The sequence below is a fragment of the Aspergillus nomiae genome, assembly GCF_001204775.2.
Source record: "Aspergillus nomiae NRRL 13137 chromosome Unknown contig00170, whole genome shotgun sequence".
Taxonomy (NCBI): Eukaryota; Fungi; Ascomycota; class Eurotiomycetes; order Eurotiales; family Aspergillaceae; genus Aspergillus; species Aspergillus nomiae.
In genome coordinates this window covers 12,136-36,561 of record NW_015378225.1, presented here as the reverse complement: position 1 = coordinate 36,561, position 24,426 = coordinate 12,136, and the positions used below count along the sequence as shown (strand labels likewise).

Below are 24,426 nucleotides of genomic sequence, written 5' to 3'. Positions count from 1 at the left end.
AGAGAAGACTGACGTACGTCCAACGGTCAATTAGGTATCGCTAGGATTCCAACGCAATGGAATCAAACGGTTGTGGTAGGGAATCGAGGTGCACGACGCTTTGCTGATGCCTTCAGCCACGTTTCAGTGGTCGAGTCCTTAGCAACCCAGATCGAAAAGCGAATCAAGCGGGAGGCGATTCTGGAGGGAACTCGTCGCGGTTTTACCCAGCAAAGAGCCCACAGGCGTAAATTGCGCAAGATTTTTCGATTTTAAATATTGGTACAGATGGGAGTTTCTGTGCTCCAATTTGAGATTCGCACAAATCGCAAGCACAACTCGAGAAGGAATGGGTGAGAACGGTCGAGAAGAGGGGCCAATTTATAGGCGACTAGTCAATCTGCCGCGAAGCTTGTTGGACCAAAGACGTCGGGCGGGCAGGCGATACTTATCAGGATCCTTCGGAGTCAGTGGGAAAGTCGCAAGAGAGTCTGCACAAGATACCTTGGGTGCCTGGCAAAGGCCTTCGAATGTTAAAGAGAAGAAGCGGAAGACATACTAACACGAACACTCCCTTCCCGTCGATACCTTAAGCTTTTGCTTAGTGAGAATCATATGAAAGTATATGTATGGTAAGTTGCAGGCAAGAGTTATCTCCGTTATCACCCTGTCACGGGTTGGGTCTGCTCACTCTTCTGGAATGATGAGCAATGATTGGACGAGGTCTTTATGTAATACATGTGGGGCGGATACTGGCCGAAAAGGGAAAACAAAGACAGGCCGTCTAAGGAACATCCCCAGCTCCATTTCTATCATTTTCTGCTTTTACAGAGTATTTACCTTTGCTTTGTATATATTCCGCCTCTGTAACTAAGTACGAAGATATCTTGAAAATCGTGTAGGGCATTGTACTGCATCTGTCTGATACGAAGTTCAAATCGTAAACCATGTTTGCCAGAATCTAGACTCACGAAGTTGGCTGATCTGCGGCGGGCAAAGAACGATCTTATTTGCCAGTGAATATTTGAATGTGGCTGAGACGGATGAGCTTTGAGTCATTGTGGACGTTAGTTTAAGTTTAGTTCCTTCAAAAATTCACTCCAAAGTTCTTTTCCATGGAAGGCTGGCTCAGTTGGGTACAGCTGTCAAGTGGAGCCACGGGTTCAACGGAGAACTGTATGTATTTATGTCCGTACAGCTTCATACCGATATAAATACAGCCAATTTCCAAGCCCTATGTAAAAGAACTTAATACCTCACAGAAGCGACAAGCAATTATTATAGTTCAAAATTGCCTTCCTTCTATAATATTGAACAGCTGCGATAACCTCCTACTTGACTACAATGAAACTTAAATATAGCAAAGACACAAACACCCTTTATAAGAGAAAACAAAGCGTCATTTGCCCAGAGAGGTACCGCTGGAAAATACCCGACCCTTCCTGGTGATGTACAGCTCCTTTTGGCGCTTCTGAATGGATTAACAGCAGTAGGTAGCCGTTTGTTCCACTCCCAAACGACCACCCAGCAATCATTCCCAAGTACTACTCTGTAAGTATGCCTTACTGCCCCCTCCTAGAGGTTACTCCCTTCTCATTGGAACGCCACCTGCATCCACGAATGGGCGGCCATAATACTACCTAGTAGTACCACCCATGTAAAGCGGGAACAGCCTTCTCAGTGAATGGATAACCTGTTGTCACATTATGGACAAGGCGCCTTGAGGGTGGGGCATAAGACGTACTAAATCCCCCCCAAGAGCACTCATCCATCAACTTTAATCCCTAATTTTACTTGCTCCAACCGCTAGCAGCTACCGTATTTTCCTTTTTTACTTGGATGGCTCCCGTCCGTTTCTGAGCGCCTCCCCTTATCGACGTCAAGTGATAATGTCTTCACAAAGAGGTGATACGCAACGGGGGCGGGGCCGAGGGGGCGACCGTAATAGAGGACAAGGCGACAGAGGTGCCAGTCGTGGCGGTCGCGGAGGTGGTCGTGGATCCACCACGGAGTTGCCCATCCGTCAGGGTCCGCCAGGGGGAGATTTCAGAGGTCGTGGTCGTGGAGGAGACCGAGGACGTGGAGGAGATCGGGGACGCGGAGATCGAGGACGCGGGAGAGGTGATAGAGGACGAGGTTCGTTTAGAGGAGGTCGTGACCAAGGCCCCAGGATATATACGTCAGTTCCTGCCCAAGAATTCATCCTCATCGCTTTAGCATAAATGCATACTAACGGTGGATCTTCTTTGTAGAAGTCCAGGAGGGCAGGTTCCTCCCCCAAGTCCCCAGGTTCTGAAGACTGAGGATACCTTGGCCGCAGCACTAGCAGTGAAGAAAACCAAGCCAACCGAGTACCCCCAGAGACCCGGTTATGGTACTCGAGGCCAGCCAGTAACGCTGTATGCCAATTATCTTGACTTGAAGTCGGCTGGCGCGCAACTGTTGCGCTACCATGTTGAGATCTCGCCCGATTCAGCGACCAAGAGGGCCCCGGCGGGCAAGAAAGCCCGGCAGATCATTAAACTCCTGATTGAGCAGAATTTCTCCGAGTCGAGTAAGAATATTGTTACAGATTACAAGTCTACTTTGATCGCCAACCTCAAGATACTCGATAATGAGGAGATACATCAGTACGATGTTCGTTATCGCAGCGAGTACGATGACGAGTATCCCGAGAATGCAATGGTCTACCGAGTTACGTGCCAGTTTACAGGAACACTCAGCCCTGCTGAACTTCTAGCTTACTTAACATCGACGAATCCCGATGACCAGTTTGGTTCTAAGGCGGAAGTGCTTCAAGCAATGAACATCATCCTTGGAAACCACCCGAAAATACAGGATTGGATTGCTTCCGTTGGCGCAAACAAGCATTATGCCATTCGTGGGGACTTATGCGAGAAATGGGAACTCGGTGCTGGGCTTGAAGCTCTTCGGGGATTTTTCATCAGTGTCCGTGCAGCTACTGCTCGCCTTTTGCTTAACATCCAAGTCAAGTACATCGCCTGTTACCAGGAAGGACCGCTGAGCTATGTGATAAAAGAGTATCAACGTGTACACCGTGACGTCAGCAACCTCAGGCGATTTTTAGTGAAGCTGAGAGTCAGAGTGACACATATTCAAAGGAAAAACAAACGGGGAGAGATCGTTCCAAGAATTAAAACGATCGCTGGTCTGGCGACTATCAAAGATGGTGCGTCGCAGGCAAACCCCCCGAAAGTACCCAGATACGGTGCGGGACCCAAGGAAGTAGAATTCTTCCTAGAAGCCCCTGGCCAACAGCCATCCCAGAGCGCATCTGGCGGTGCCAAAGGCAAGAAGGGCAAGAAACCAGCGAAGGCAGGCCCTGCACAGGCCGGCGGATACATCAGTGTGGCCGATTTCTTTCATCAGCGTAGGTGCTCCTTGCCGATGTACCAAGAGTATAGGACTGACAGGCTACAGATTACGGTACGAATGCAGATCCTAACTTGCCTGTGATCAATGTCGGAACAACGGAGAATCCAAGCTACTTACCCGTCGAAGTCTGTGAGGTTGAGCCAGGTCAGCCTGCAAAAGCAAAGCTCTCTCCAAACCAGACCAGAAACATGCTGAACTTTGCCGTCCGCGCCCCCCCGCAGAACGCTGCATCTATCGTCACGACAGGTACTCGATTGCTTGGCCTCTCTCCACAAAGTCCTACCCTTGTAAGTGCTTCGAGTGATACTTAGCCTACCGCCTGTGCGGCCACCAATTGACCTGAGTAGGCGAACTTTGGCATACAGCCAGGCTGTAACCTCATTACTGTCCCAGGTCGGGTGCTACCAGTACCGAATGTATACTACAAAGATGCTTCAAGGCAGTCGCAGAAATCAGTGACGGTGAAGCCGCAGTTTGGCAGCTGGAATATGAGATCGATCAGGTTTTCGACATCGACCAATCTCCCAGTCTGGACTTGGCTCGTGATAAACACCAATGGGCCCAGACCAGCCTTCGCTCGCCCGGAAGACTTCACCAATGCCCTGAGAGGATTCACAGACAAACTGAACGAGATGGGCGTTGCAGCACAGCGAGCCTTCCAGGGTGAAACCATAACTGTTAACAAAGACAATTATGAGGCCGAAATCACGGCAGCAGTTGAGCGACTCGTGAAAATGAAACCCTCCTTGATCCTCTCGGTCCTGCCGTTCAGCGATGCGGATTTGTACAACTGTATCAAAAGAGTATGCGACTTGACACACGGCGTGCGGAACATCAACGTCCTGGCTGAAAAATTCCGAGACGCAAACCCCCAATACTTCGCAAACGTCGGACTAAAGGTCAACCTGAAATTAGGCGGTGCCAACCAAGTCCTGGATTCAAAAGAACTTGGCCTCATCGGACAAGGCAAAACAATGCTCGTCGGCATGGACGTCACCCACCCATCCCCCGGATCATCCGCGGACGCCCCCAGCGTCGCAGGCATGGTCGCCTCCGTCGACGCAACACTGAGCCAATGGCCCGCAGAAATCAGAGTACAGAAGTCGCGTGAGGAAATGATCCAAGACCTAGGCGACATGCTGAAAGCCCACCTCGGGCGCTGGGCCCGCTCACACAAGAACGCCTACCCAGAGAACATCATCGTGTACAGAGACGGCGTATCAGAAGGCCAGTACGAACTAGTCGTCCAAAAGGAGCTCCCGCTTCTCAAGAACGCCTGCAAAGAGACTTACCCAGCCAGCGCAACAAAGCAAGGCCTCCCGCACATCTCCATCTCCATCGTCGGCAAACGCCACAACACCCGCTTCTATCCAACCCAGGAAGGAGACGCAGACCGCTCGGGCAACCCCAGTAACGGCACCATCGTCGATCGCGGCGTCACCGAGGCCCGCAATTGGGACTTCTATCTCCAGGCTCACACGGCGCTGAAGGGCACCGCTCGTCCCGCCCACTACTTCACTGTCTGGGACGAGATCTTCTGTCGACAGCGACCTAGTCCCCCGTATCAGAACTCCGCGGATATCCTAGAGGCTCTAACGCACCATATGTGCTATCTCTTCGGTAGAGCTACCAAGGCTGTTAGCATCTGTCCACCGGCGTACTATGCGGATCTGGTCTGTACTCGGGCGCGTTGCTACCTCAGTAGTACTTTCGAACCTTCTGCGGCTGGAAGCGTGGCCACGGGTAGTGGGCCGGGCCTTAAAGTCGGAAACGCAGATGTGCGAATCCATCCTAATGTCCAGGACACCATGTTCTACATATAATTCGGTGCGGTTGGATAAACTGCAAAATAATGACCATCTACTATCGTAAGATGTTGGGACGATTAGACCGCATTGGAAGCGATGTTAAAACCACATGATCTGGATATCTTTGTTTCGGGCTTACATCCATATGACATGTTATTCTTTCGTTGAATATATGAGCATGTAATCAGATTGATAGCGTTAACATCTCATTATCGAATCTATTCTTTATGAATCGTACACAATCCAGATTGCCATACTGGTAACATATCAAGTAAGCTAAATGGAACGCAGCAGACAAGGTGGTAAGAAAGTAGGTAAGAAAGATACAAGAAATGAATACAAGTATTGTTCGAACAAAATAGACAATTTAGAAGTAAAAAAAGTCTTCCATGGGTCCAAGTCGCATTGGGCAAGGTTGTCACCATGATGACGGCTCGAAGTGCTGCTCGATGGGATTATTCGGTACTGTCGTCAAAGGGTTCGGGGTTCACGGTTCACGGTACTGAGGGCCAGTTTCTTATCAATCGCTTCACTCATTATGGCCAAGGCTCCAGCTTCTCTCGTTGACACTTCGCAATTGGCGGCGCTGTGGAGGAGGACGAACGGTCTTGCTCGGCTGCGGAGATTGATCATAGGATTCCCATGACGGCTCCAACATTTTGACTGCCCGCTGTCGGTCCGCCGCGATGGGCTTCTTGTTCTCGTCGGCCTTGCTTTTCGCTGGTGATTCATCTGTGATGGTCCAGTGAGTCTCGAGGTCCTTATTGCGGGATGGGCCTTTCTGGGCTACGGACTTATCCTGGGACGACGGCTTGGCGGGCTCGTCTTCATCGCCGAACAGGTGGTTCTTGTAAAGGCTGAGGCCCTTGTTCTGAAACGAACTGATTATTCGGCCTGAACTCTGATCGCCGGTATCATCTGTCAACTTGAAGTGGGTTTCCGCATCACGGCGGCTTTGGACGCGAGGCTTGGCTGAGGGTGTCTCTGGCTCCTCGTCGCTGATACCGAAACTACGAAGCTCTTGGCCCCGGAGCTGGCGTGTAGGCTTCTCAGGAGTCGAGAAGTCCTCAAATTTCCACTGGGCTCCCTTGCCCTGGCTCGACACTGGGCGCGAGACCTTCGGTTTAATCTCACGGTTACTGTTGTCCGCGCCCAGCTCAAAATGATCGAAGCGCTTGGGGTGAGCCCTGTAAGCGATCGGCTGGGGCTTGTCTTGGGCAGCGACGGTCTCGTCATCATCAAAGATGCGCGAAGCCCGGTAGTTCTTACCCGCACCGACCTTGGGAGCGACCGGCGTGGCGCTGGAGGAGGATGGTCCAGGAATATCGATATCATCGTGATTTCCGAAGAGCTCACCCAGATCGCGCTGGGGAGGCTTAGCGGATGCTGGAGCACGAGGGGCACGCACTGGTTCCGCTCGGTCCTTGCCAGGGGAGAGAAGTTCTTCCAGAGACTCTGCCGCGTACGGGTCCTTGATGCGTCTCTTAGGAGAAATAACTTTGTCGTATGTGTCGCCATTCTCTTCGGGCTTGTTCGCGGGCGCGGGCGTGGGCACGGGCGCTGGGGCATTATCCACCGGCGCGGAGGAAGCGGCGGTCTTGATCAATCTAACCTGATCTTTTGCATCGCGAATGGGCCAACCGCGACTGCGCGAGCCGATCACTTCGACCTGTTTCAAAAGCGACGCTTGGTCCCAGTAGACCTTAACCTGCTGAATTTGGTTCTGGGAGTTGAAACGAACGATATGAACCTGGCAGTAGCACAATCAACCAATTAGATGACAAGTCTTCGGATTATCAGATTGCGACAGAGTAACAATGGGAGGCACACCGTGGGGAAAGTCGCAATGCGGTCGGACAGGAAGTTATCGTCCAGCGCGGGGAGATACGGTCCGCCACCAGAGACAAATTCCACGGTGGTGTCTACATCTAGAGACAGGGAGTTCAAGCCTTCGACCGTATCAATCACCTGCTGGGACTTTCTTTTGAGGATATGATCCTGTCTGGCGAGGTGCTTGACCACGGCCTCGGCGCCATCAATCCTGGTGGTCGTGGTGATATAGATCAGCGCAATATCGGAAGCCAGGGAAGCAGACCTGGGGTCAGAAAGGAATTTCTGGTACACGTCTTGGAGAGACATGATTGCTACGTTTCGAATTGAGAAGGTCAAACGAGCGTCAATGATAATGTAACCAGCAGAGAATGGGGAGAGTCAGGGGAAGGATCCAATTGGAGAAAGAATGGTGGTTCCTGAGGTAGGATCGGTTTGTCGCAAAGGGGATCGCAAACCACACTTGCCGCCTGTGGCTCACAACAACAACAAGTTTAGCTGCTCCGAGGAATGGAAACAAAGAAATACTGGAATGACCGGGAAGTTTGATTAATTTCGGAGTGAAAGTTGGAGTGGTGGAAATAAGTGGATTTTATTTCAGGAGGCCTGTGGTGGCTTTTTTCATTATTTACCAAGTCGTTATTATTAGATCTTCGATGTATGTACGTATTCACTATCATGGACGGGTTCTTTTCGCTTGCAATGCAACCACTCAATATAGTCGAGGCTTTGGATTTACATGACTGCTTCTCCGCTTCCCCAATGGCATTCACTCTTCCTGCGAGTGGAGGATGTGGCCCTTCCTCGAAGTCCAGGTTAGACAGGGACTATCGTAATAAACAAGCAGTTGTTTGACTCGGGGAAATTCAGCGCACGGAAGACGCACCAGTGTTTCACCATCCTCCAATCGGGTTTAGTGGAAACCCTCGGCGGTGTCTCTCTGGCAACTCAATGATACATCAAGCATACCGAAACGTACCCTCAGCATGAGTACTAGTACGGAGTACTCCGTATGTACGCCCATGGTGAAATACAGACGCACTGGTAATTTACCTACCATTGTAGATTCAGAGAAGAACATACTACTAGTATACAGGGTTACATCCCAGGCATCTCTAGTAGTTGAAGCTTGTTTGGTGTGAAAATAAAAAATGGCCATTTGCAGGTACTCCGTCGTTCAATCTACTTGGGGACATATATATTCATCCTCGGGCCTGAAGGAATCCATGGCACATAAACTCTATCAAGTAAGAACCCATCCTGCAGTGGTTTTCCCCACCTCTAAACTCTATCTGAATATTCAATCGTTGATATTGCCCGTGTACTAGGGATCTAGACGTAGCAATTCTGATCAACTAAAGCGAGAGTCCACGGATATATACATGTCGACGTTAGACGAACAGATGCCGTGCCATCTACACCTGGTACACCAGCCGAACTTTTTCGAGTCCCGTATGGAGTTGATGGTTACTTCTTGATAGGAGATGCCTCGGGGGCAGTAAAGTACACTTCGCATAAATCTCTTTTCTTGCTTTTCCATATACTTACATGTTACTGACGCCTCACATGCTTGTCCGAGACTGGCATCCACCTCCCATGACAGCATATCTACGGAGGTCCGTGATGTCCTCGTGCTCTATTTCAGCTCACCAGACAGGCTGCACCACCTGCTGTTTGTGTCTGCTGACCAGCAGCGCTCTTTCATCGTCGAGGGACGTGAGAATGTCTTCTCATCTGAGAACGAACATATAACAAGCTGGACACACTGACTGAGTGTCTTTTGATCAAGCAATGATTGTACCCCCTCGGGACACTTGCTCCTTTCCCGTAATCCCCTTGTATGATGGTAGAAAAAGCAACAGAATCTTTTCAAGCGCTTGCTGGCGGTAGGATTGGTATAATCATTAGATGCGATAAAGGTATCTTCTCGTCGAAATTTTTTACAGTGGTCTATAATAGACAAATGCGTATCAGTCATCTTCCCTGAAAAGAAATTGAATGAACAAAAAATGAGGGTCGAAAGTCACATACCCTAAGTAGTCTTCTTTAATGGTTCCAATAGCATTGATTGCGGCGACATCTGGCTTGACACCAAGGATCTTGAGTCGTAGACTTGTCCCTTTCTCAATTACCTGGTCCGCGTGATCTGTGTATTGAGGAGGCACTGTGTTTGGTTCCCACTTGATATCGGAAGGAATGTTCTTGCCAAACTGTTAGTCCCAATATATAAGGTTTCCAGACCCTATTTAACAAACTCACCTTGCGCGCAATGAAGACCGACAGTGGACCCGCTAATGTGAAGATTCCGGTGGGCTTAACAGACGTAACGATGGCATCGACCTACGAGCGCACTGTTAGAATTGAGAGCAAGAATTGGGTGCTCGCGCTCTTCACGACATACGGTCTCTCCACGGAACGGCTTCCAGATAATAGCTCGGTATTTAATTGTGTACTCGGCTTGCCCGCTGCTAGGTAGAACTCGGCCTTCTCCAATATCTACCATGTCCATCACACAAATCACGAAGTGATCTCCCGTACACCGTCCTTCCTCCTCCTCGTTCAGCCGGTTTATCAGGTACTCTCGCACATTAGGCCCAAAATAGGACGGGTGCAACGTGATAACCTTGGTCTCTTCCTTGAGGAAAAACATGTCGCAAAGATTTGAACCCACGCGAGAAGCGAAGAAAAGAAAGAACTAGCAATCAAATCAAGTATCAGGTCAACAAGCTTGTCCCAATGTGTTCGACTTCAATATTTGGCGGGCGGGGTAGGATAGGTGCTCCTCAAGGTAGATCGGGTGTTTGCAAGAAATCGCTGGAAGAATCCGAAGCAGGCAGACGAAGACAAAACCGTAGCGAGTGCGACAGCAATTCAGTTATGACGTTGTCAAAGCTTGCGATCGAAGGTCAATGACAGAACATCAGCAGCTCATGACAACAATAGCAATGGAAACCTTGCCCCCGACCGAGATAGTCGACGAAAGAGTGCGAGCCTAGAGTGCGCAAAAGGCTGAAATATTAAAGGCAAGAAAATCTACCTCCAGAGGAAGGTGGGCGTGAGCGCTGATTGTGAAGAATCTCCAGTCAAGCAATCATGACATTGAGCCTGTGGCCGACTCCAGCATCAGCTGCGCGCAGTCACCTGATCTGGCAGGTCCCTAATAACATCAAAAATACATCAATACCATACGCCGGGCATAACTGCCACAGACACTGCTGCATAAAGCGACAATGGCATGACAATACATTGTAACGGTCCCCGTATCCTCGGCATTCGACTCCCCAGCACATGACGTTTGTCTGGATTACTTTAGGAGACTTACTACGAGGACTAACGGAGTAGCGCATTGGAAAATGTCTGATTCTCCACCTCTTGGCTGGCCTGATCAGGCATAATCCTTATCCAGTCTAACTGGCAGAAAAAGGGTCTCCTGTATGGTTACCTTCAAGCATCGACAATTTCCCTTCGTGGAGACGACAAACCATCGGGTCTAATTACCAATATGGCTCTGAACCTGGAAAAGCAGCTCCTTTTCGTGAGTGCTCTTATCTGCACTTAATGCATTATGATATGCTCGATGATTGGACCACAGCTTACGTTTTTAGTATGGTGCCTACCATTCCAACCCAGTACTTTGCCCTCTGTCTCTACCCCATATGCGATTCTGATCGCTCATCGTTTTGCAGGTAAACGTCGCAATTCATATTACATGTGTGCCGATACTTCTGTTTACCGGAATTGCCCTGGTATGCTTTATTCCCCTTACTTCCGGCAAAACGTCGTACTTACCATTCGCGATGATCAGGCATCGAATTCTCCGGCCCTCTTCAACCTTCCTGATGTCCTTCGTTTCGAGCACCTGCCCCTCAACCTCGGCACCATTGGAGCGTTAATCTATTCGACATTCTATATTCTACTGGAACCGGTTGCTGGGGCCCTGATCGCACCAATTATCATTGGTGGCGCGGCGTTCGCAAACCACCTCCTGACTACCTATGGCACGGATATGAACTACTGGTTTGGTGGAATTCATGTTGCGTCCTGGTTGCTCCAGTTTGTCGGTCACGGTGCATTCGAACGTAGGGCACCGGCTTTGCTGGACAACCTGGTCCAGGCGCTCCTTCTTGCTCCGCTTTTCGTTTGGATGGAGATCCTCTTCTTCTTCGGTTATCGCCCAGAACTGAAGGCGAGGTACGACCAGAGTGTTCAGAAGGAGATTGCTGGCTTCAAGGAGAAGAAGAATAAGGGCGGCAAATAAATTAGCCACGCTCGATCCCGAGAGAACTACGGGGCTTATTCTAATAAGTAGTTGGGTAATAATAGCTGTCTTCGAGATGGCATCGATATCAACTGAAAGTGATTGCAGCTGGTTGCTGCGGTGGGATACCTGGAATTATTGCAGATGACTAGAGATTGATTGCCTTATAGGGCAGGCTGTCTAATATTGTTACTTTGGGATAAAGCGCAGCGAAAACGTCTTCCAAATTTAGCGGTTGCGTTGGTTCAGATGACATAGAGGTGCAGACGTATCGTTTGTACGGGCAGCTCCGAGCCGGTGAACGTTTTCAAGCGGTGTACAGATTGTTTGGGAAATGGAGAGGAAAGGAAAATTACTGGTTTAAACAAGGACGTGAAAGGCCCGCGAAAATTGGATCCTCCAAATATCAGAGAGATCCAACAATTTCCTAGAATAGTACAGAGTAGTTAGTTAATGGCGGATCCATATGTTTGTTGGCAGGGTCGTCGTCCAGGCGGTTGCTGTGACGAAAATGAACGGGAATGAGTAAGCTGGACTCAGTTATCCGCAGATCCGAGAAAAATACCAGCGAAAATTGAGATGGCCAGGTGGCCCGCAGGGAAACCGTCGGGTACCCGGAAAACCCAAAATCATTCACCAACGTCAACAACATGGGGGGAAAGACATCAGAATGGAAGACCTAAATATTTAGACCCTCAGAATTAGAGAAAAGAAAAAACAATATTTTTATATCGAACCGTTCCGAGTCTACGGGCGTAAGATCGATACGTCAAAGTAACGATGTTTTCTTGGGGCGGGTGGGTGTCCCGTGAACGCACTAGGGCGGCTTCGGAGGTTGCTGAGGCTCGGCAAACTGGGTTTAGTGGCAGTCCTGAGAATCCTCCCAACCCCGACGACAAAGCTCTCCTTCCATCCATCCACAACCCTCTCTCCTCTTCCACCTCCCCCCAATTACATCTCTCTTTCAGAGAAACCACTCTCCCACTCCTCTGAACCCCATTCACAATGTTCAGAAACGCTTTGCGGCAGTCTAGCCGCACCGTTGCGGCTGCCACTGCTACTGGCAGGATCGCTTCGGTGAGTCCTATCCCTACCTGCATCGACGACATCACTTCAATTTCGCCTATGCCATCTCGAAAGTCATCTCAATGTGACTGTCAAGCACATGGCCTTGGATCGCAATACATTTTATCCTGTTTTGACGCGTTGTGGTCGACGTGTTCTGATGTTAACAAATTTTGCTTCTCCCTTTAGGTCCGCGCGGCTGCTCCCGGTCCCGTCTCTGGCGCTGCTAAGCAGGTCCGTTCCTACGCCGCTGAGGCCAAGGCTTCTCCCACCGAGGTCTCTTCCATCCTTGAGCAGAGAATCCGCGGTGTTCAGGAGGAGGCTGGTCTTGCTGAGACTGGACGTGTCCTTTCCGTCGGGTATGTGGTCAATTCGTCTCAATTGAAAATTCTGGATTCAGCAACAACACCATCGAAAGTCATCGAAAACCTCGATATAAACAATAGCACGAATATCTAGAATACCCATGACTGATTCGATTTATCCAACAGTGACGGTATCGCTCGTGTCCACGGCATGACCAATGTCCAGGCTGAGGAGCTGGTTGAGTAAGTAGATTTGATATCCAGGTTTGCACTCGAAAATTGACTAATGATGATCAGGTTCGCCTCTGGCGTCAAGGGCATGTGCATGAACCTGGAAGCCGGCCAGGTCGGTGTTGTGCTTTTCGGTTCCGACCGTCTCGTCAAGGAGGGCGAGACCGTCAAGCGTACTGGAGAGATTGTGAGTAGTAGTCTTTCGATACTAAACGGTGAGAAGTGGAAAAAATACTTATACTACTCACCAGGTTGATGTCCCCGTCGGCCCTGAGCTTCTCGGCCGTGTCGTCGACGCTCTGGGTAACCCCATTGACGGCAAGGGCCCCCTTAACACCAAGGCCAAGAGCCGTGCTCAGCTCAAGGCCCCTGGTATTCTGCCCCGTCGTTCCGTCAACGAGCCCGTCCAGACTGGTATGAAGTGTGTCGACTCCATGGTTCCTATCGGCCGTGGTCAGCGTGAGTTGATCATCGGTGACCGTCAGACCGGTAAGACCGCTGTCGCCCTTGATACCATGCTGAACCAGAAGCGTTGGAACAGCTCTTCCGACGAGAGCAAGAAGCTCTACTGTATCTACGTTGCTGTCGGTCAGAAGCGTTCCACCGTTGCTCAGCTCGTCAAGACCCTTGAGGAGAACGATGCCATGAAGTACTCCATTGTCGTTGCTGCTACTGCGTCCGAGGCTGCTCCTCTGCAGTACCTTGCTCCCTTCACTGGCTGTGCCATGGGTGAGTGGTTCCGTGACAACGGCCGCCACGCCGTCATCATCTACGATGACCTTTCCAAGCAGGCTGTCGCCTACCGTCAGATGTCCCTGCTTCTCCGTCGTCCCCCCGGTCGTGAGGCCTACCCTGGTGACGTTTTCTACCTGCACTCCCGTCTCCTTGAGCGTGCCGCCAAGATGAACGAAAAGCACGGTGGTGGTTCCCTCACCGCTCTGCCCGTCATTGAGACCCAGGGTGGTGATGTGTCTGCCTATATCCCTACCAACGTCATTTCCATTACCGACGGCCAGATCTTCCTGGAGTCCGAACTTTTCTACAAGGGTATCCGTCCCGCCATTAACGTCGGTCTTTCCGTCTCTCGTGTCGGCTCTGCTGCCCAGGTCAAGGCCATGAAGCAGGTTGCTGGTTCCCTGAAGCTGTTCTTGGCTCAGTACCGTGAGGTTGCTGCCTTCGCTCAGTTCGGTTCCGATCTTGATGCCGCTACCAAGCAGACCCTCAACCGTGGTGAGCGTCTCACCGAGCTTCTTAAGCAGAAGCAGTACTCCCCTATGTCCGTCTCCGACATGGTTCCTCTGATCTTCGCTGGTGTCAACGGTCACCTCGACAACATCCCCGTCGCCAAGATCCTCCAGTGGGAGTCTGACTTCCTTGCTCACCTCAAGAGCAACAACCCTGAGGTCCAGGAGGCCATCGAGAAGGAGGGCCAGGTCAGCAAGGAGACCGAGGCTTCCCTCAAGGAGATCATCCAGAGCTTCAACAAGTCTTTCAACGCATAGGTGAGCAAAAGGCAACTTGGGTGATTAGCCAACCGTGTATTGTTTTTTCCTGACTCTATGTGTATAGACAAGATTAGCTTGTACAATTTGAGACCACAGTTTTCTTTTCTTTCCACCGAAGCCTCGGGTTGGTTGAGAAACAGTGAGGGTGTATCATGGGAGTCCTTCATGTGTAACAGCCCGACCTATAAGTAGCTACGAGGGAGGACAGAATAGTTGTGGGGGTAAAAAACTCAAAGCTACGAATTAATATCCTGTACGTTTAGATCCTTTCGCGCACCTGGGGAATGAGATATGAAAGATCAACTGTATGCGTCTCATACCCTTTGGCGCATCATCCTTATTCTCTTTCAATCCACGTTCCCATCCTCCATGTATGCAGCCTGAATATGATTTCCTTTGTTTGCCCATTGTCTGGTGAAATTGTTTGTAGAGTTCTGCGTGAGAGATCGGGAAATGTATCAGGGCTAGACGTATAGTGAAGTGGCGCCTTGGTATGTTCTCGTCCTCTCAGTCAAACCAGGTGCCTTTTCTATAGGTAGTGTTTCCTAATGTTTTCTCCCCACTTCGATATTGCCTTGCTAATCTGCAGCGGGATGTACTACGTATAGGAGCAGTACCGTGGACCCATGTGCGCACGGTGCGACGGGATTATTTGGCCAACGTGCATGCTGCCCTTCTTAGAATTTCTGCTGATCCACAGCTACTAAATGCTAAATAGATTTAGGCTCATACATGACTAGGAGGGGCTGTCCAAGTTATGTCTACTCTCTCCATGGTGACTCAGTGGGCCGAAAGCGGCCGTCTTTATCGATAAGCGAGCAGTCTTTTCCGTCCCAAAAATTTCTCCATACCCCTCCGCAACAGTCCACTTGACGCATAGCATTGACAACATTCTCGATCTGTTCAATAGCCAATTCCATTGCTACGCAAATGGCTACTTCTTCCGACGCAGCGCCGGCCACCTGCAAGGTTGTGCTCTCTAAGAATGTCGTTGCTAGCCTCCTTTCTGAGGTTCAGGAAGGAGTGAAGACGCTGGAGAAGCCCCCTCACCTGGTGGGATTCTTGGCCAACAATGATCCTGCGGCACTCATGTATGCCCAGTGGACTGAAAAGACTTGCGAAGAAAAGTGAGCATTCTTTCGTACTTACTCCTTTTCGGGGTTGTGCTTTTCAAGCAACCTGCGATCTCGGCGCCCTTGGAGGCAACATGTTGGAGTCACGCTTCGTAGCTAACGTAGTCCTCTTTTTCTGCAATATACAGTGGCTTCCGCTATTCTCTCCGTCAAACTGAGCGCGAAGACCTCGAGGAAGCTATCCTAGCTGCCAATGTCGACTCGGACGTTGACGGCATCATTGTATACTACCCCATTTTCAACAACCGGCAAGACCAGTACTTGCAGCAGCTTGTCGATGTATCCAAGGATGTAGAGGGTCTAAGCCATCGTTACATCTTCAACATGTACCAGAACATCCGATTCCTCGACCCAGAGACCAAGCGACAGAAATGTATTCTCCCTTGCACACCCCTCGCCATTATCAAGATCCTCGAGTATCTCAAAGTCTACAATACGATTTTGCCCTATGGCAACCGTCTTTTTGGACACACTATCTGTGTAGTGAACCGGTCGGAGGTTGTCGGTCGGCCGCTGGCGGCTTTGCTGGCAAACGACGGGGCCTGTGTCTACAGTGTGGATGTGACTGGTATCCAAAAGTTCACTAGAGGTGAAGGTATCAAAAAGCGCAGACACGAGGTCCACGACTTGGAAGGCAAGACACTGAAGGATGTGGTGCCTCTGTGTGATGTCGTCATTTCTGGTGTCCCCGGGGACAAATACAAGTTCGATACTAGCCTCCTCAGAGAGGGTGCTGTCTGTCTCAACTTCTCGAGTGAGAAGGTAAGTGGTTGTCCCAGATACATTTACCTATGTTACAGTGACTGATACCACTACCATAGAACTTCGGACCGGATGTCAAGGAGAAGGCCTCTATCTTTATGCCTTCCACTGGAAAGGTGACAATCGCCGTTCTGCTCAGAAACCTACTGGTGAGTGACGCGCTTTGTGAATTCCTCCGAGGCATCATCGAGCTGACCATTTCCCACAGAGACTCATCCAGAACCGGAGATTGGATGACGTGAAGCCTGCTGAAGCCACCGAGCGTCCAGGCACTCTGGAAGCTTCCACCTAATAATCAATGATGCTTGCTCAATAAATTGGGTTGAGAGATGATGTCACTCAGCATCCGTTCAGGTTATAAAGCTTCTATGCTTATTATCATTCCTATCATCCTTTCTCTAGACGAATTACTATATATATATATGTTTTTTTTTTAAGAAGTTGGTTTGTGCGCGGCCGTCAAGCCGACAAAATGGACTCTGGCCATAATTTAAACCGGTATCCTGTGTTTGTCTGCTTGTTGGAACTCTTGGGATAGTCTCTGGCAGATATAATTCACCACAGATATAAGAATGATGAATGCTGGTCCTTCACTGAATACATCACGCATAAAGTCCCTTTTACACGCTACAAAAACAGTAAAGAGCAATCAAGTGACTTCTGCAGAAACAGAGGAATGCTGGAATACTCCCATATCGTACGTCCAATTGCCAAATTCCAGAATACAGAACCTGGAGCGCTTATCACATTCTCTAGCTGCTCTAACTGACCTTATTTCTCCTTTGCCGCAAGTCGCAGCACCTGGATCTCGCTTGCTAGCCACTTCTTAAGAGGTTCGGGATGAAAAGTTCCATCTGCAGAAAACCATGTTGTGAAAGATGTCTCAATTTCCTTTTCCTCGAGGACCTTGTTCGCAGACGACGTATACTGCACACGGAGCTTATACAATGGAGAGTGTTTCTTCGCGGAGGAGCGAATGGTAATCTAGCCAAATAAGAATCAGCTTAGCACATTTGATTAGTGCATCCCTTGCGATAGCCTACCGTTTCACCGGACTTGCGCTTTCCACGGAATACCTCACCAGCCTCCACCGCCCAGATCCAGTATGTGAGCAAGGTATTCAGGATAAAGTACGAAACCACGGCCGCTATGACCCATGTTGACTGCGTTGCCTCCCATCCTAGCTTGCGATCGGCGTAGAATGTGAATGCTGCAATGGCAACGGCAGAATAGCCTAGTAGGAAGCGGACGTTGGTCTTCGTGTGGTCTTGAGTAAAGGCGTAGGGCTGGGGTAGGGTAGTTAAATGCGGTGCTAGGGCATCGTCTGTTGTTGATTTGAGATCTAGATACGGTCATTAGTAGCCATTAAAATCCCAAGTCACAGTAGAAAACGCATAAATTGTAGGTACGGCGTAAGGTGGTGTTTTCATTTGTGTATCTACTACTAACCATTGACAGAGTAAACGGGCACTTTGTGTACCTCTGTTGACGCCATTTGTACTATGAGTTTTCAAGTAAAAAAAGAGTAATATTAAAATTTCTCAAGAAATCAGAGAGTAATTTAAAGGTTTGGTGGAAACGATTGAGGATGCTTGGTTTGCATAGATGCCAACGAGGAGTTGCGGCGAGCTGGCCCTTTCGAGGAGAGCTGACTTAATGCGATTCGCGCTAGTGAACACCCGCCCCCCCAGTCCAATCTCGTGGGGACCGCAAGCCGGGAGCTCTCTTTTTACCTTAAGCATAGCTAAAATCTACCCATTTTTCATTGCTCTCAGTATTGCTCATCATGGCCTTACAAGGGGTCGAGCAGACGATCCTTCGGGATCCAGCTTTATTGTGAGTTTCTGCAATTTCAATCGAATGAGAAAGAAACTGACTTGAAGGCGATTCGCAGTTATTGGATCCTGTTCCCGATTACCATTGTTATGGTAGGTTTGATCAAACGAATCAGTGCAGCATTACATGCGATACTAACTCTTGCATACAGATACTCACAGGTATCCTTCGTCACTATGCTACGGTTTTGATGAACACCCCCCTAAGCCTGCGTCTACTCTGGCCGAATCCCGCGAGCGTCTCTCACTCCTGCGCGGTGTCAATCTCCGCAACAATGCCCCAGCTGTCCTCTCGAAAGATGCATTTGAAATGCGCAAGAACTATCTTGTCTCTGGGTACCAAAGCGGCGAGTTCCTGAAGGACCCGGCCAGCCGCGGTCAGCCCCCAGCAAATCCGATGACGGACCCTGCGGGCATGGAAGCTATGATGGGTATGATGAAGGGAAACATGATGATGATGATCCCGCAGACTCTTATTATGAGCTGGATCAATGCCTTCTTCTCCGGCTTCGTTATCCGTATGTTTTCGGACTGTTCCGCAATCTACCTTTCGTACTGACGAAGTGTAAAGTCAAACTGCCGTTCCCCCTCACCATCCGGTTCAAGTCCATGCTTCAGTCTGGTGTTATGACTCGGGACTTGGACGTTAGGTGGGTATCCAGTCTGTCATGGTACTTCCTAAACTTGTTTGGTCTTCAGTCTGTATTTGGATTCATCCTGGGTAGCGACAATGGTGAGTCATTGTATTTTTGTTTTCCGGGGTTCACGGTATACAGTCTAACATCTATGCAGCTGCGAACCACATGTCCCAACAAATGGCCACTATGAACCCTGCCATGGGGGCCAATCCATTCCAGCCTGGTCAAGATCCCGACAAATTGTATCAAAGTGAAGCAGAGAACTTGGAAGTCATGGAACATTTTTGCATTCTGGATGGCATTGAGGACAGAATATTGCACAACATTGCTTCAAAGGAGGGCCTCGTTTGATTTGCCATGATCGTACTTGCCCTCGTGTCCTATTTCCTATAAACAACGGGTGTATTCAGAGAACAGTGATATACAGAATTGATGAAACGAGGTAACTTTGACGTATGTTAGGGGCCTGACCAGATATCCGCTTAAAATTCTACTGCATAATGTGAGAAATTATGAAACGATTCTTCAGGAAACAGAACAGTGATATATGTTATTATAAAGACAGGTGCATGCCGTTTCTTGACTCAAATTACACCAGCAAGCGGTTAGATCATTTCTGTATATCTATTCGTCACATCATTATGTACGAGTTGTAAAGCAAGTTTCAATGGTAATTGATCACGCCGTTCAAGATCCATACTTCACCATTGGATACTTGTTCTGCAATACTGTCAACCTCAACATTTCCCGGTTGGATCTAGAATATGTTAGCCCCTAAAGCCAAATCGCCAGGAAGCGGTGGTCGTACAAAGATCTTATCTCCATCTTTTGTCCAGCTCAACTTGTCTCCCCCGAGAGTTTCTACTTCGTCCCCTTCGTTCCAGGGGCTTCTGGGTACTATGTGGGCCTCTACAAAGCGTTTCAGGTTGCTTTTCGCTCGGTCTTGCCCTTCCTGCCCCTCATAGGCCTTTGCCTCTCCGAACTGTGCATAGTCATCCGGATTCTCCCAAGGCTTACGCGGAAGTCCTTGGACTGCACTGTTGCGAGGAGCAAGGACGGTTACATTCTTTGTTGCGTCGTTGAAACGAGAATCGATGGGCTCGAAATCCCTTGTAAGAGAAGCAAAGATATTGATGCCACGGTTTTTAGGAAGAACATCGGATATCACAAGGCCATCACTGCCGGAATTCTGCGGCTGCCTGCTTCCCCCAGTAGTGCCTGTTTCAGGCGGCATAGCGATATTAGGGGTCATTATGGGTTGTTGATTTTGAAGCCACTGCTTCAGTTCACCGTTCTCTTGTAGGCGTTGTTCGTGCCGCAAGTGAGGTAGATCGACAAACGGACGCGGAAGACGCTTGCGAAGAGGAAAACTTGAAGCTATGGATATTGTGCAAACAACCAGAAAGATTAAAAAGATCGGTGCAAAGGCTTGGTGTCGCATTTTGACAAGCAATGATATTATCAATCGAATCGTTCATGCCGGCCAACTAGCCAGTGACCCATGACGCAACTGTAAGTCCCTTCCTATCCTGTCACTGACCCACACGTGATATTGCGGAGGAAGTTCAATACACGTGACATTTATCGATAAGGGCAATCGACAGCCACAAAAAGCGTCATGTTCCGGTCGCGGAGGAGGGGATCGAGCCATTTACCCCTCATTTGAGACGCTCGCGAAGATGTCGGCATTGCAGACATTCCTGCTGGTCGTGGACCATGACAAGGAGGAGGCTAAGCAGATTGCTGAACGAATTGCTCAAGGTACCGCCACTCGATAGATCGTTGTCAAGATGGATGGGTTCTAACTATTGCTGGAAGATGTGGAGACCAAGAAAACAACCCTTATCGAAGTTGTTCAGTCTTTGGGGGAGTACATCAACGATGAGGATCCGATCTTGCGAGGCAAAGCAGTTTCCTATCTTACGGCTGTGATTAAATCACTCCCGCCTAAATTCCTTTCGAGACAACAAATTCAAGTCCTAACTACCTTCTTCTGTGACCGTATCGAAGATGGAGGAGCTGTCGCTGGGCTGGATACACTTCAGAAATTGGATCGCTTCAACAAAGCATTGGCAGAGGATGTAGCGCAAGCGTGAGTACATGCTATATATCTGATCTGCTTGGGGAGAGTTTCGTGAGCGGGTAGCGGACAACTACGAACCGTCGAAGATGGTGACTAAGTTGGGAAATAAGTTGGCTAACATTGCCTAGGATTTTTGAACGTTTTCAAGACCTCCAGTCTCGATCACAATCCCAGAGGTTCCAGGTCTACCAGTTACTAAATGAATTGATGGTAAAGCATCGTTCGGGTGCGTGTTAAAATATTGCGATCCTGTTCTATATTTCAAGCGCTAACAGAGCCTAGCTCTCCACGATATGGGAGAGCACTCGCTGGTTGGAATAGTGGACCTTATGACAGGCGAAAAAGACCCAAGGAACCTCATGCTTGTGTTTTCCATCCTGAAGGTCGTGATGATGGAGTGGGACATCTCCAACCACGCTGAGGTATGCGCTGTAACTCCACTAGGGTTGATGCCAATAGCTAACGGTTGAAGTTACTTTTTGACTCAGTATATAACTACTTTCCGATCACATTCAGACCACCGCCGAATGACCCATACGGCATTACAGCCCAGGATCTGAAAGATCGTCTACAAGAGTGTATTTCATCGACGAGCCTGTTTGCCCCACATTCTATTCCATCTTTGTTGGACAAACTTGACTCGACGTCACCGAATGTTAAGGTAAGATGATCATAGGCTTCTCAAGAAGCATTGCTGACAAGCCTAACAGAAAGATGCACTTAATGCATTGATTGCCTGTATCAACTCTTACGACCCGGATACTGTGTCCAGATATTCTATTACGATATGGGATGCCTTGAAGTTCGAGGTGCTCAATGCCCAGGAGGAGCTTCTATCTGAGCTGTCTTTGCAGGCTCTGCAAGACATTGCCAAGCGATTATCAGAAGGTGTCACGCAGGTCTCTGATCTGTTGCCTCTTGCACAATACATGCGGCCAATTACTAGGGAATGTAACGACCAATTACGAGAGCCACAGCAGAAACAAGCCAAGCCTGCACAGCAGATTCTAGGCTTCATATCCGCGGCGTCCTTTGCATCATTTATGTTGGCTGTACAAGCAGTTGTCGCTCCACTTCTGACGGTCTATCAAGAAGCCGATGGCATCGCTAAGCAAAGGGCTCTCCTGGACACATTGGTGGTTCTTTTTGATTCCGCAATCAAGATTTTCGGTGAATGGGCGACCCGTACCCCTGAGACGAATGCGGAAAACCCTCTACTTGAGTTTAAAGACCAGTTTTCGGACATCTTTGGCCAGGCTTTAATGGGCGTGATCAAGGAAGAGGTGTCATTCCGTGTCTCGGCTCTGAAGGGTTTGTTACGTCTTTCCACCATGCGCAATTTCTTCCAAGATAATGAAGTGGGGTTGTTTGTGCAGTATCTTGACGAAATCCTTCTAAAGGAGGAATCCATAGGCCGAGATGACCTAAAAAAAGAAGCAATCGCGGCTTTGACTGAGATTTCAAAACACAAACCGAGGCTGATCATGGATATCACTTTCCCTGCCTTTGTGGCCACACTTCCTGACTTTGATGATGGGACAAACTCCAATTACCTACCAACACTTGAAAGCCTCGCACAAATAAGTGTCGAGAAGGATATTTTTGAGACATTAGTTCGTCGCTTACTTAGCAAGTTGAATATCTTGCTGCAGAAAGAACAGCCAGGCTCTGTAGCCTACCCAAGGGCAATCCTTATTACGATTCTTTATGTCATGAGCCAGAGAAATATGGATCAAGATCCAAATCTGGAGCTGTACTATGACAAGATAGTGGTTAGCTTGTGCCGCCATGCTGCGGTTTCAGCTTCAGGAAAGGCTAACAACAATGTTTTGAACGATGCTACGGTCCTGGATACGCTTGGAAGACTCTGTAACCTCATTGTCCGGGCGCTTCCGAGAAATAAGCAGGATGAAGTTGCGGAGAGCGTCTATACGCTGTACTCTTCCGCTGACGACTTTTCACCAGTTCCATTTTCGCAATCAGCTAGTGATGATCAGCAGCGTACGATGATTATTTCAACGTATCTCCTTGCAGGGCTCCCGACGGATTGCGCTAATCTCCCTTATACCAGCCCCAACATGTCTGCTTTGCTCTTCGATGTGGTAAAACGGTCTACCACTGAATGCGTACCTGCAACCCATCTTGCGCTCTTGCGCCATCTTGCTCTTTTAGTGAACAAGTTCCTACCCAAGTCCGAATTGAGCCTTGCAGCAGAGTTGTTCGACACTATTCTCCCTGCTAGTGCTGAGGGGAAGAAACTTAGTCCTGAGCCTATCAAAACGCTTTTTTGGCTTTCAAAAGCCCTTATTTTGCGTCTTGCTCCAAAGACAACAGATCTTCTAACCTCTTTGCTGTCGCTTCTCTCATCCCAAGACGAAGTAACCAGTACCACAGCTGCTCGCAGCTTCGCAATTCTCCTTAGGGATGACGACGTGCTCTCCGCCACGAACGGAGCCAACATCCGTCTACTATCGAAACAACGTGTTTTCACGACTCTGGTGCCTCTCATCTCAAGCAAAATCCGCGAAGTCAATGTTGCAGGTAGTGACTCTCCAACCCCCGGGCATATCAAGCCGGCACACTTAACGGCTTTGTCTGGAATTCTATCCACCATCCCCCCTTCTCTGGTAATGCCCGAACTCCCCACCCTCCTTCCTCTTCTCCTCCAAAGTTTGGACCTTCAAACATCGGTTCCCAGTCTGTCCGAACCGCAACCCTCGAGACCCTTGCCGTCATCATTCGCGACAGTGGTGTCGGGGTCATTGAAGAATGCGGCCACATCCAGAGCCTGGTAACCCGCCTCCTCAAAACAGCAGAACATAAACCCGCGAGCGATAAGGCTGCCGCAGTGAACAGTCCCCGACTTCGTGTCGATGCCCTAAAGTGTCTTTTCTTGCTCGCGCAGACACCAGCCTCTGATGCCCCCGCCGTTGCTAAGGTAGGGAAACTATCCCCACTTCTACCGGTAAAGGCACAGGTCGTTCGGGCTTTGGGTTTCGTTCTGGACGACCCGAAACGTGATGTGCGTAAAGCTGCTGTTGATGCTCGAGGTGCCTGGCTCAGGGGTGTGGATGATGCTCCTGATGACGATGAGTAAATGATTTCTACCTTTGTGTGACTCTATATTGGTGTTTCAATTTATATATAAGGGCCTTTCTCTAACCGATTCAGGCTAGAGTGGTGAGGATTGAAAATGCATCTGATAAATAGAAATTTTTCGGGTTCGTCTGCCAAGATTTGGCAAGGGGCACGCATACAGGATACATGCAGATATGGCACAAAAGTGCAAAAGTAGAAAATACATTGTGAAGCGTGAGCTACATTTTTCGAGAGTTCTAAAGTGCACTATGGTTCCGCGAAAGGATATGGTTACCGTGATTCCCTAACAAAAATGCCATTTGATGTTCAACACTTTTAGAACTGTTTGCCTGGATCAAGGCCAACCAAGTTTTGGTGTTTGATTAAGAGATGTAATACTCAAACAAGAGGCTCTAAAGCCGAGAAAGGAAAAAAAAAAATTAGCTGAGATCCACCGGGATCTAAGAGTCAAGCTCCATCGGAATCGTGAAGAGGCTGGCACCCTCAACAATCTCTTCGA

The 24,426-nt window shown here is 49.1% G+C and overlaps 10 protein-coding genes across 10 annotated transcripts; 6 read left to right on the top strand and 4 right to left on the bottom strand.

Moving 5' to 3' along the window:
* Nucleotides 1-1,884: 1,884 nt before the first annotated feature.
* Nucleotides 1,885-5,198, top strand: ANOM_006060 (putative RNA interference and gene silencing protein (Qde2); the record flags this gene model as incomplete). Its single annotated transcript, XM_015551317.1, has 4 exons — nucleotides 1,885-2,158; nucleotides 2,240-3,370; nucleotides 3,421-3,662; nucleotides 3,723-5,198. Coding segments are annotated over 4 exons (3,123 nt in total), but the record flags the coding sequence as incomplete, so codon positions are not given.
* Nucleotides 5,199-5,712: 514 nt separating this feature from the next.
* ANOM_006059 (uncharacterized protein) lies at nucleotides 5,713-7,386 on the bottom strand (the record flags this gene model as incomplete). The annotated part of the gene is made up of 2 exons (XM_015551316.1): nucleotides 5,713-6,933; nucleotides 7,014-7,386. Coding segments are annotated over 2 exons (1,560 nt in total), but the record flags the coding sequence as incomplete, so codon positions are not given.
* A 990-nt stretch (nucleotides 7,387-8,376) lies between these two features.
* Nucleotides 8,377-9,668, bottom strand: ANOM_006058 (DNA-directed RNA polymerase II subunit RPB7). Its single transcript, XM_015551315.1, has 4 exons — nucleotides 9,415-9,668; nucleotides 9,273-9,353; nucleotides 9,045-9,214; nucleotides 8,377-8,963 (listed from the first exon to the last, which is right to left on the bottom strand). Exons 1-4 carry the CDS (start codon nucleotides 9,661-9,663, stop codon nucleotides 8,954-8,956), a joined length of 510 nt encoding a protein of 169 aa, XP_015406096.1. The 5' UTR covers nucleotides 9,664-9,668; the 3' UTR covers nucleotides 8,377-8,953.
* A 1,054-nt stretch (nucleotides 9,669-10,722) lies between these two features.
* Nucleotides 10,723-11,271, top strand: ANOM_006057 (2-hydroxy-palmitic acid dioxygenase MPO1; the record flags this gene model as incomplete). Its single annotated transcript, XM_015551314.1, has 1 exon — nucleotides 10,723-11,271. One exon carries the CDS (start codon nucleotides 10,723-10,725, stop codon nucleotides 11,269-11,271), a length of 549 nt encoding a protein of 182 aa, XP_015406094.1.
* An 891-nt stretch (nucleotides 11,272-12,162) lies between these two features.
* ANOM_006056 (F1F0 ATP synthase subunit alpha) lies at nucleotides 12,163-14,784 on the top strand. Its single transcript, XM_015551313.1, has 6 exons — nucleotides 12,163-12,348; nucleotides 12,526-12,695; nucleotides 12,828-12,884; nucleotides 12,939-13,059; nucleotides 13,124-14,374; nucleotides 14,442-14,784. Exons 1-5 carry the CDS (start codon nucleotides 12,277-12,279, stop codon nucleotides 14,372-14,374), a joined length of 1,671 nt encoding a protein of 556 aa, XP_015406093.1. The 5' UTR covers nucleotides 12,163-12,276; the 3' UTR covers nucleotides 14,442-14,784.
* Nucleotides 14,785-15,307: 523 nt separating this feature from the next.
* On the top strand, nucleotides 15,308-16,713 carry ANOM_006055 (methylenetetrahydrofolate dehydrogenase (NAD(+)); the record flags this gene model as incomplete). Its single annotated transcript, XM_015551312.1, has 4 exons — nucleotides 15,308-15,504; nucleotides 15,639-16,272; nucleotides 16,332-16,421; nucleotides 16,481-16,713. The coding sequence occupies 4 exons, from the start codon at nucleotides 15,308-15,310 to the stop codon at nucleotides 16,562-16,564; spliced, it is 1,005 nt and encodes a 334-aa protein (XP_015406091.1). The 3' UTR covers nucleotides 16,565-16,713.
* Nucleotides 16,714-16,934: 221 nt separating this feature from the next.
* ANOM_006054 (signal peptidase complex subunit 2) lies at nucleotides 16,935-17,857 on the bottom strand. Its single transcript, XM_015551311.1, has 3 exons — nucleotides 17,722-17,857; nucleotides 17,316-17,614; nucleotides 16,935-17,256 (listed from the first exon to the last, which is right to left on the bottom strand). The coding sequence occupies exons 1-3, from the start codon at nucleotides 17,765-17,767 to the stop codon at nucleotides 17,044-17,046; spliced, it is 558 nt and encodes a 185-aa protein (XP_015406095.1). The 5' UTR covers nucleotides 17,768-17,857; the 3' UTR covers nucleotides 16,935-17,043.
* Nucleotides 17,858-18,037: 180 nt separating this feature from the next.
* ANOM_006053 (ER membrane complex subunit EMC3) lies at nucleotides 18,038-19,096 on the top strand (the record flags this gene model as incomplete). Its single annotated transcript, XM_015551310.1, has 5 exons — nucleotides 18,038-18,108; nucleotides 18,167-18,204; nucleotides 18,260-18,625; nucleotides 18,679-18,840; nucleotides 18,900-19,096. Coding segments are annotated over 5 exons (834 nt in total), but the record flags the coding sequence as incomplete, so codon positions are not given.
* Nucleotides 19,097-19,409: 313 nt separating this feature from the next.
* On the bottom strand, nucleotides 19,410-20,186 carry ANOM_006052 (uncharacterized protein; the record flags this gene model as incomplete). The annotated part of the gene is made up of 2 exons (XM_015551309.1): nucleotides 19,410-19,502; nucleotides 19,554-20,186. The coding sequence occupies 2 exons, from the start codon at nucleotides 20,184-20,186 to the stop codon at nucleotides 19,410-19,412; spliced, it is 726 nt and encodes a 241-aa protein (XP_015406087.1).
* A 238-nt stretch (nucleotides 20,187-20,424) lies between these two features.
* ANOM_006051 (MET18/MMS19 family protein) lies at nucleotides 20,425-23,925 on the top strand (the record flags this gene model as incomplete). Its single annotated transcript, XM_015551308.1, has 7 exons — nucleotides 20,425-20,506; nucleotides 20,564-20,837; nucleotides 20,957-21,054; nucleotides 21,111-21,250; nucleotides 21,301-21,489; nucleotides 21,539-23,455; nucleotides 23,527-23,925. The coding sequence occupies 7 exons, from the start codon at nucleotides 20,425-20,427 to the stop codon at nucleotides 23,923-23,925; spliced, it is 3,099 nt and encodes a 1,032-aa protein (XP_015406090.1).
* Between the last annotated feature and the right edge of the window lie 501 nt (nucleotides 23,926-24,426).

Excerpts from the sequence above, each read along its gene's own strand:
- ANOM_006058 (XM_015551315.1), bottom strand. The coding sequence starts at position 9,663 with ATGTTTTTCCTCAAGGAAGAGACCAAGGTTATCACGTTGCACCCGTCC. Across the intron at positions 9,354-9,414 it reads AGCCGTTCCGTGGAGAGACC|GTCGATGCCATCGTTACGTC; the intron begins GTATGTCGTGAA and ends GTGCGCTCGTAG. Across the intron at positions 9,215-9,272 it reads CGGTCTTCATTGCGCGCAAG|AACATTCCTTCCGATATCAA; the intron begins GTGAGTTTGTTA and ends CAGTTTGGCAAG.
- ANOM_006054 (XM_015551311.1), bottom strand. The coding sequence starts at position 17,767 with ATGGCGTCAACAGAGGTACACAAAGTGCCCGTTTACTCTGTCAATG. Across the intron at positions 17,615-17,721 it reads GCCCGTTTACTCTGTCAATG|ATCTCAAATCAACAACAGAC; the intron begins GTTAGTAGTAGA and ends GACCGTATCTAG. Across the intron at positions 17,257-17,315 it reads AGCGCAAGTCCGGTGAAACG|ATTACCATTCGCTCCTCCGC; the intron begins GTAGGCTATCGC and ends TTATTTGGCTAG.
- ANOM_006056 (XM_015551313.1), top strand. The coding sequence starts at position 12,277 with ATGTTCAGAAACGCTTTGCGGCAGTCTAGCCGCACCGTTGCGGCTGCC. Across the intron at positions 12,696-12,827 it reads GGACGTGTCCTTTCCGTCGG|TGACGGTATCGCTCGTGTCC; the intron begins GTATGTGGTCAA and ends TTTATCCAACAG. Across the intron at positions 13,060-13,123 it reads TCAAGCGTACTGGAGAGATT|GTTGATGTCCCCGTCGGCCC; the intron begins GTGAGTAGTAGT and ends ACTACTCACCAG.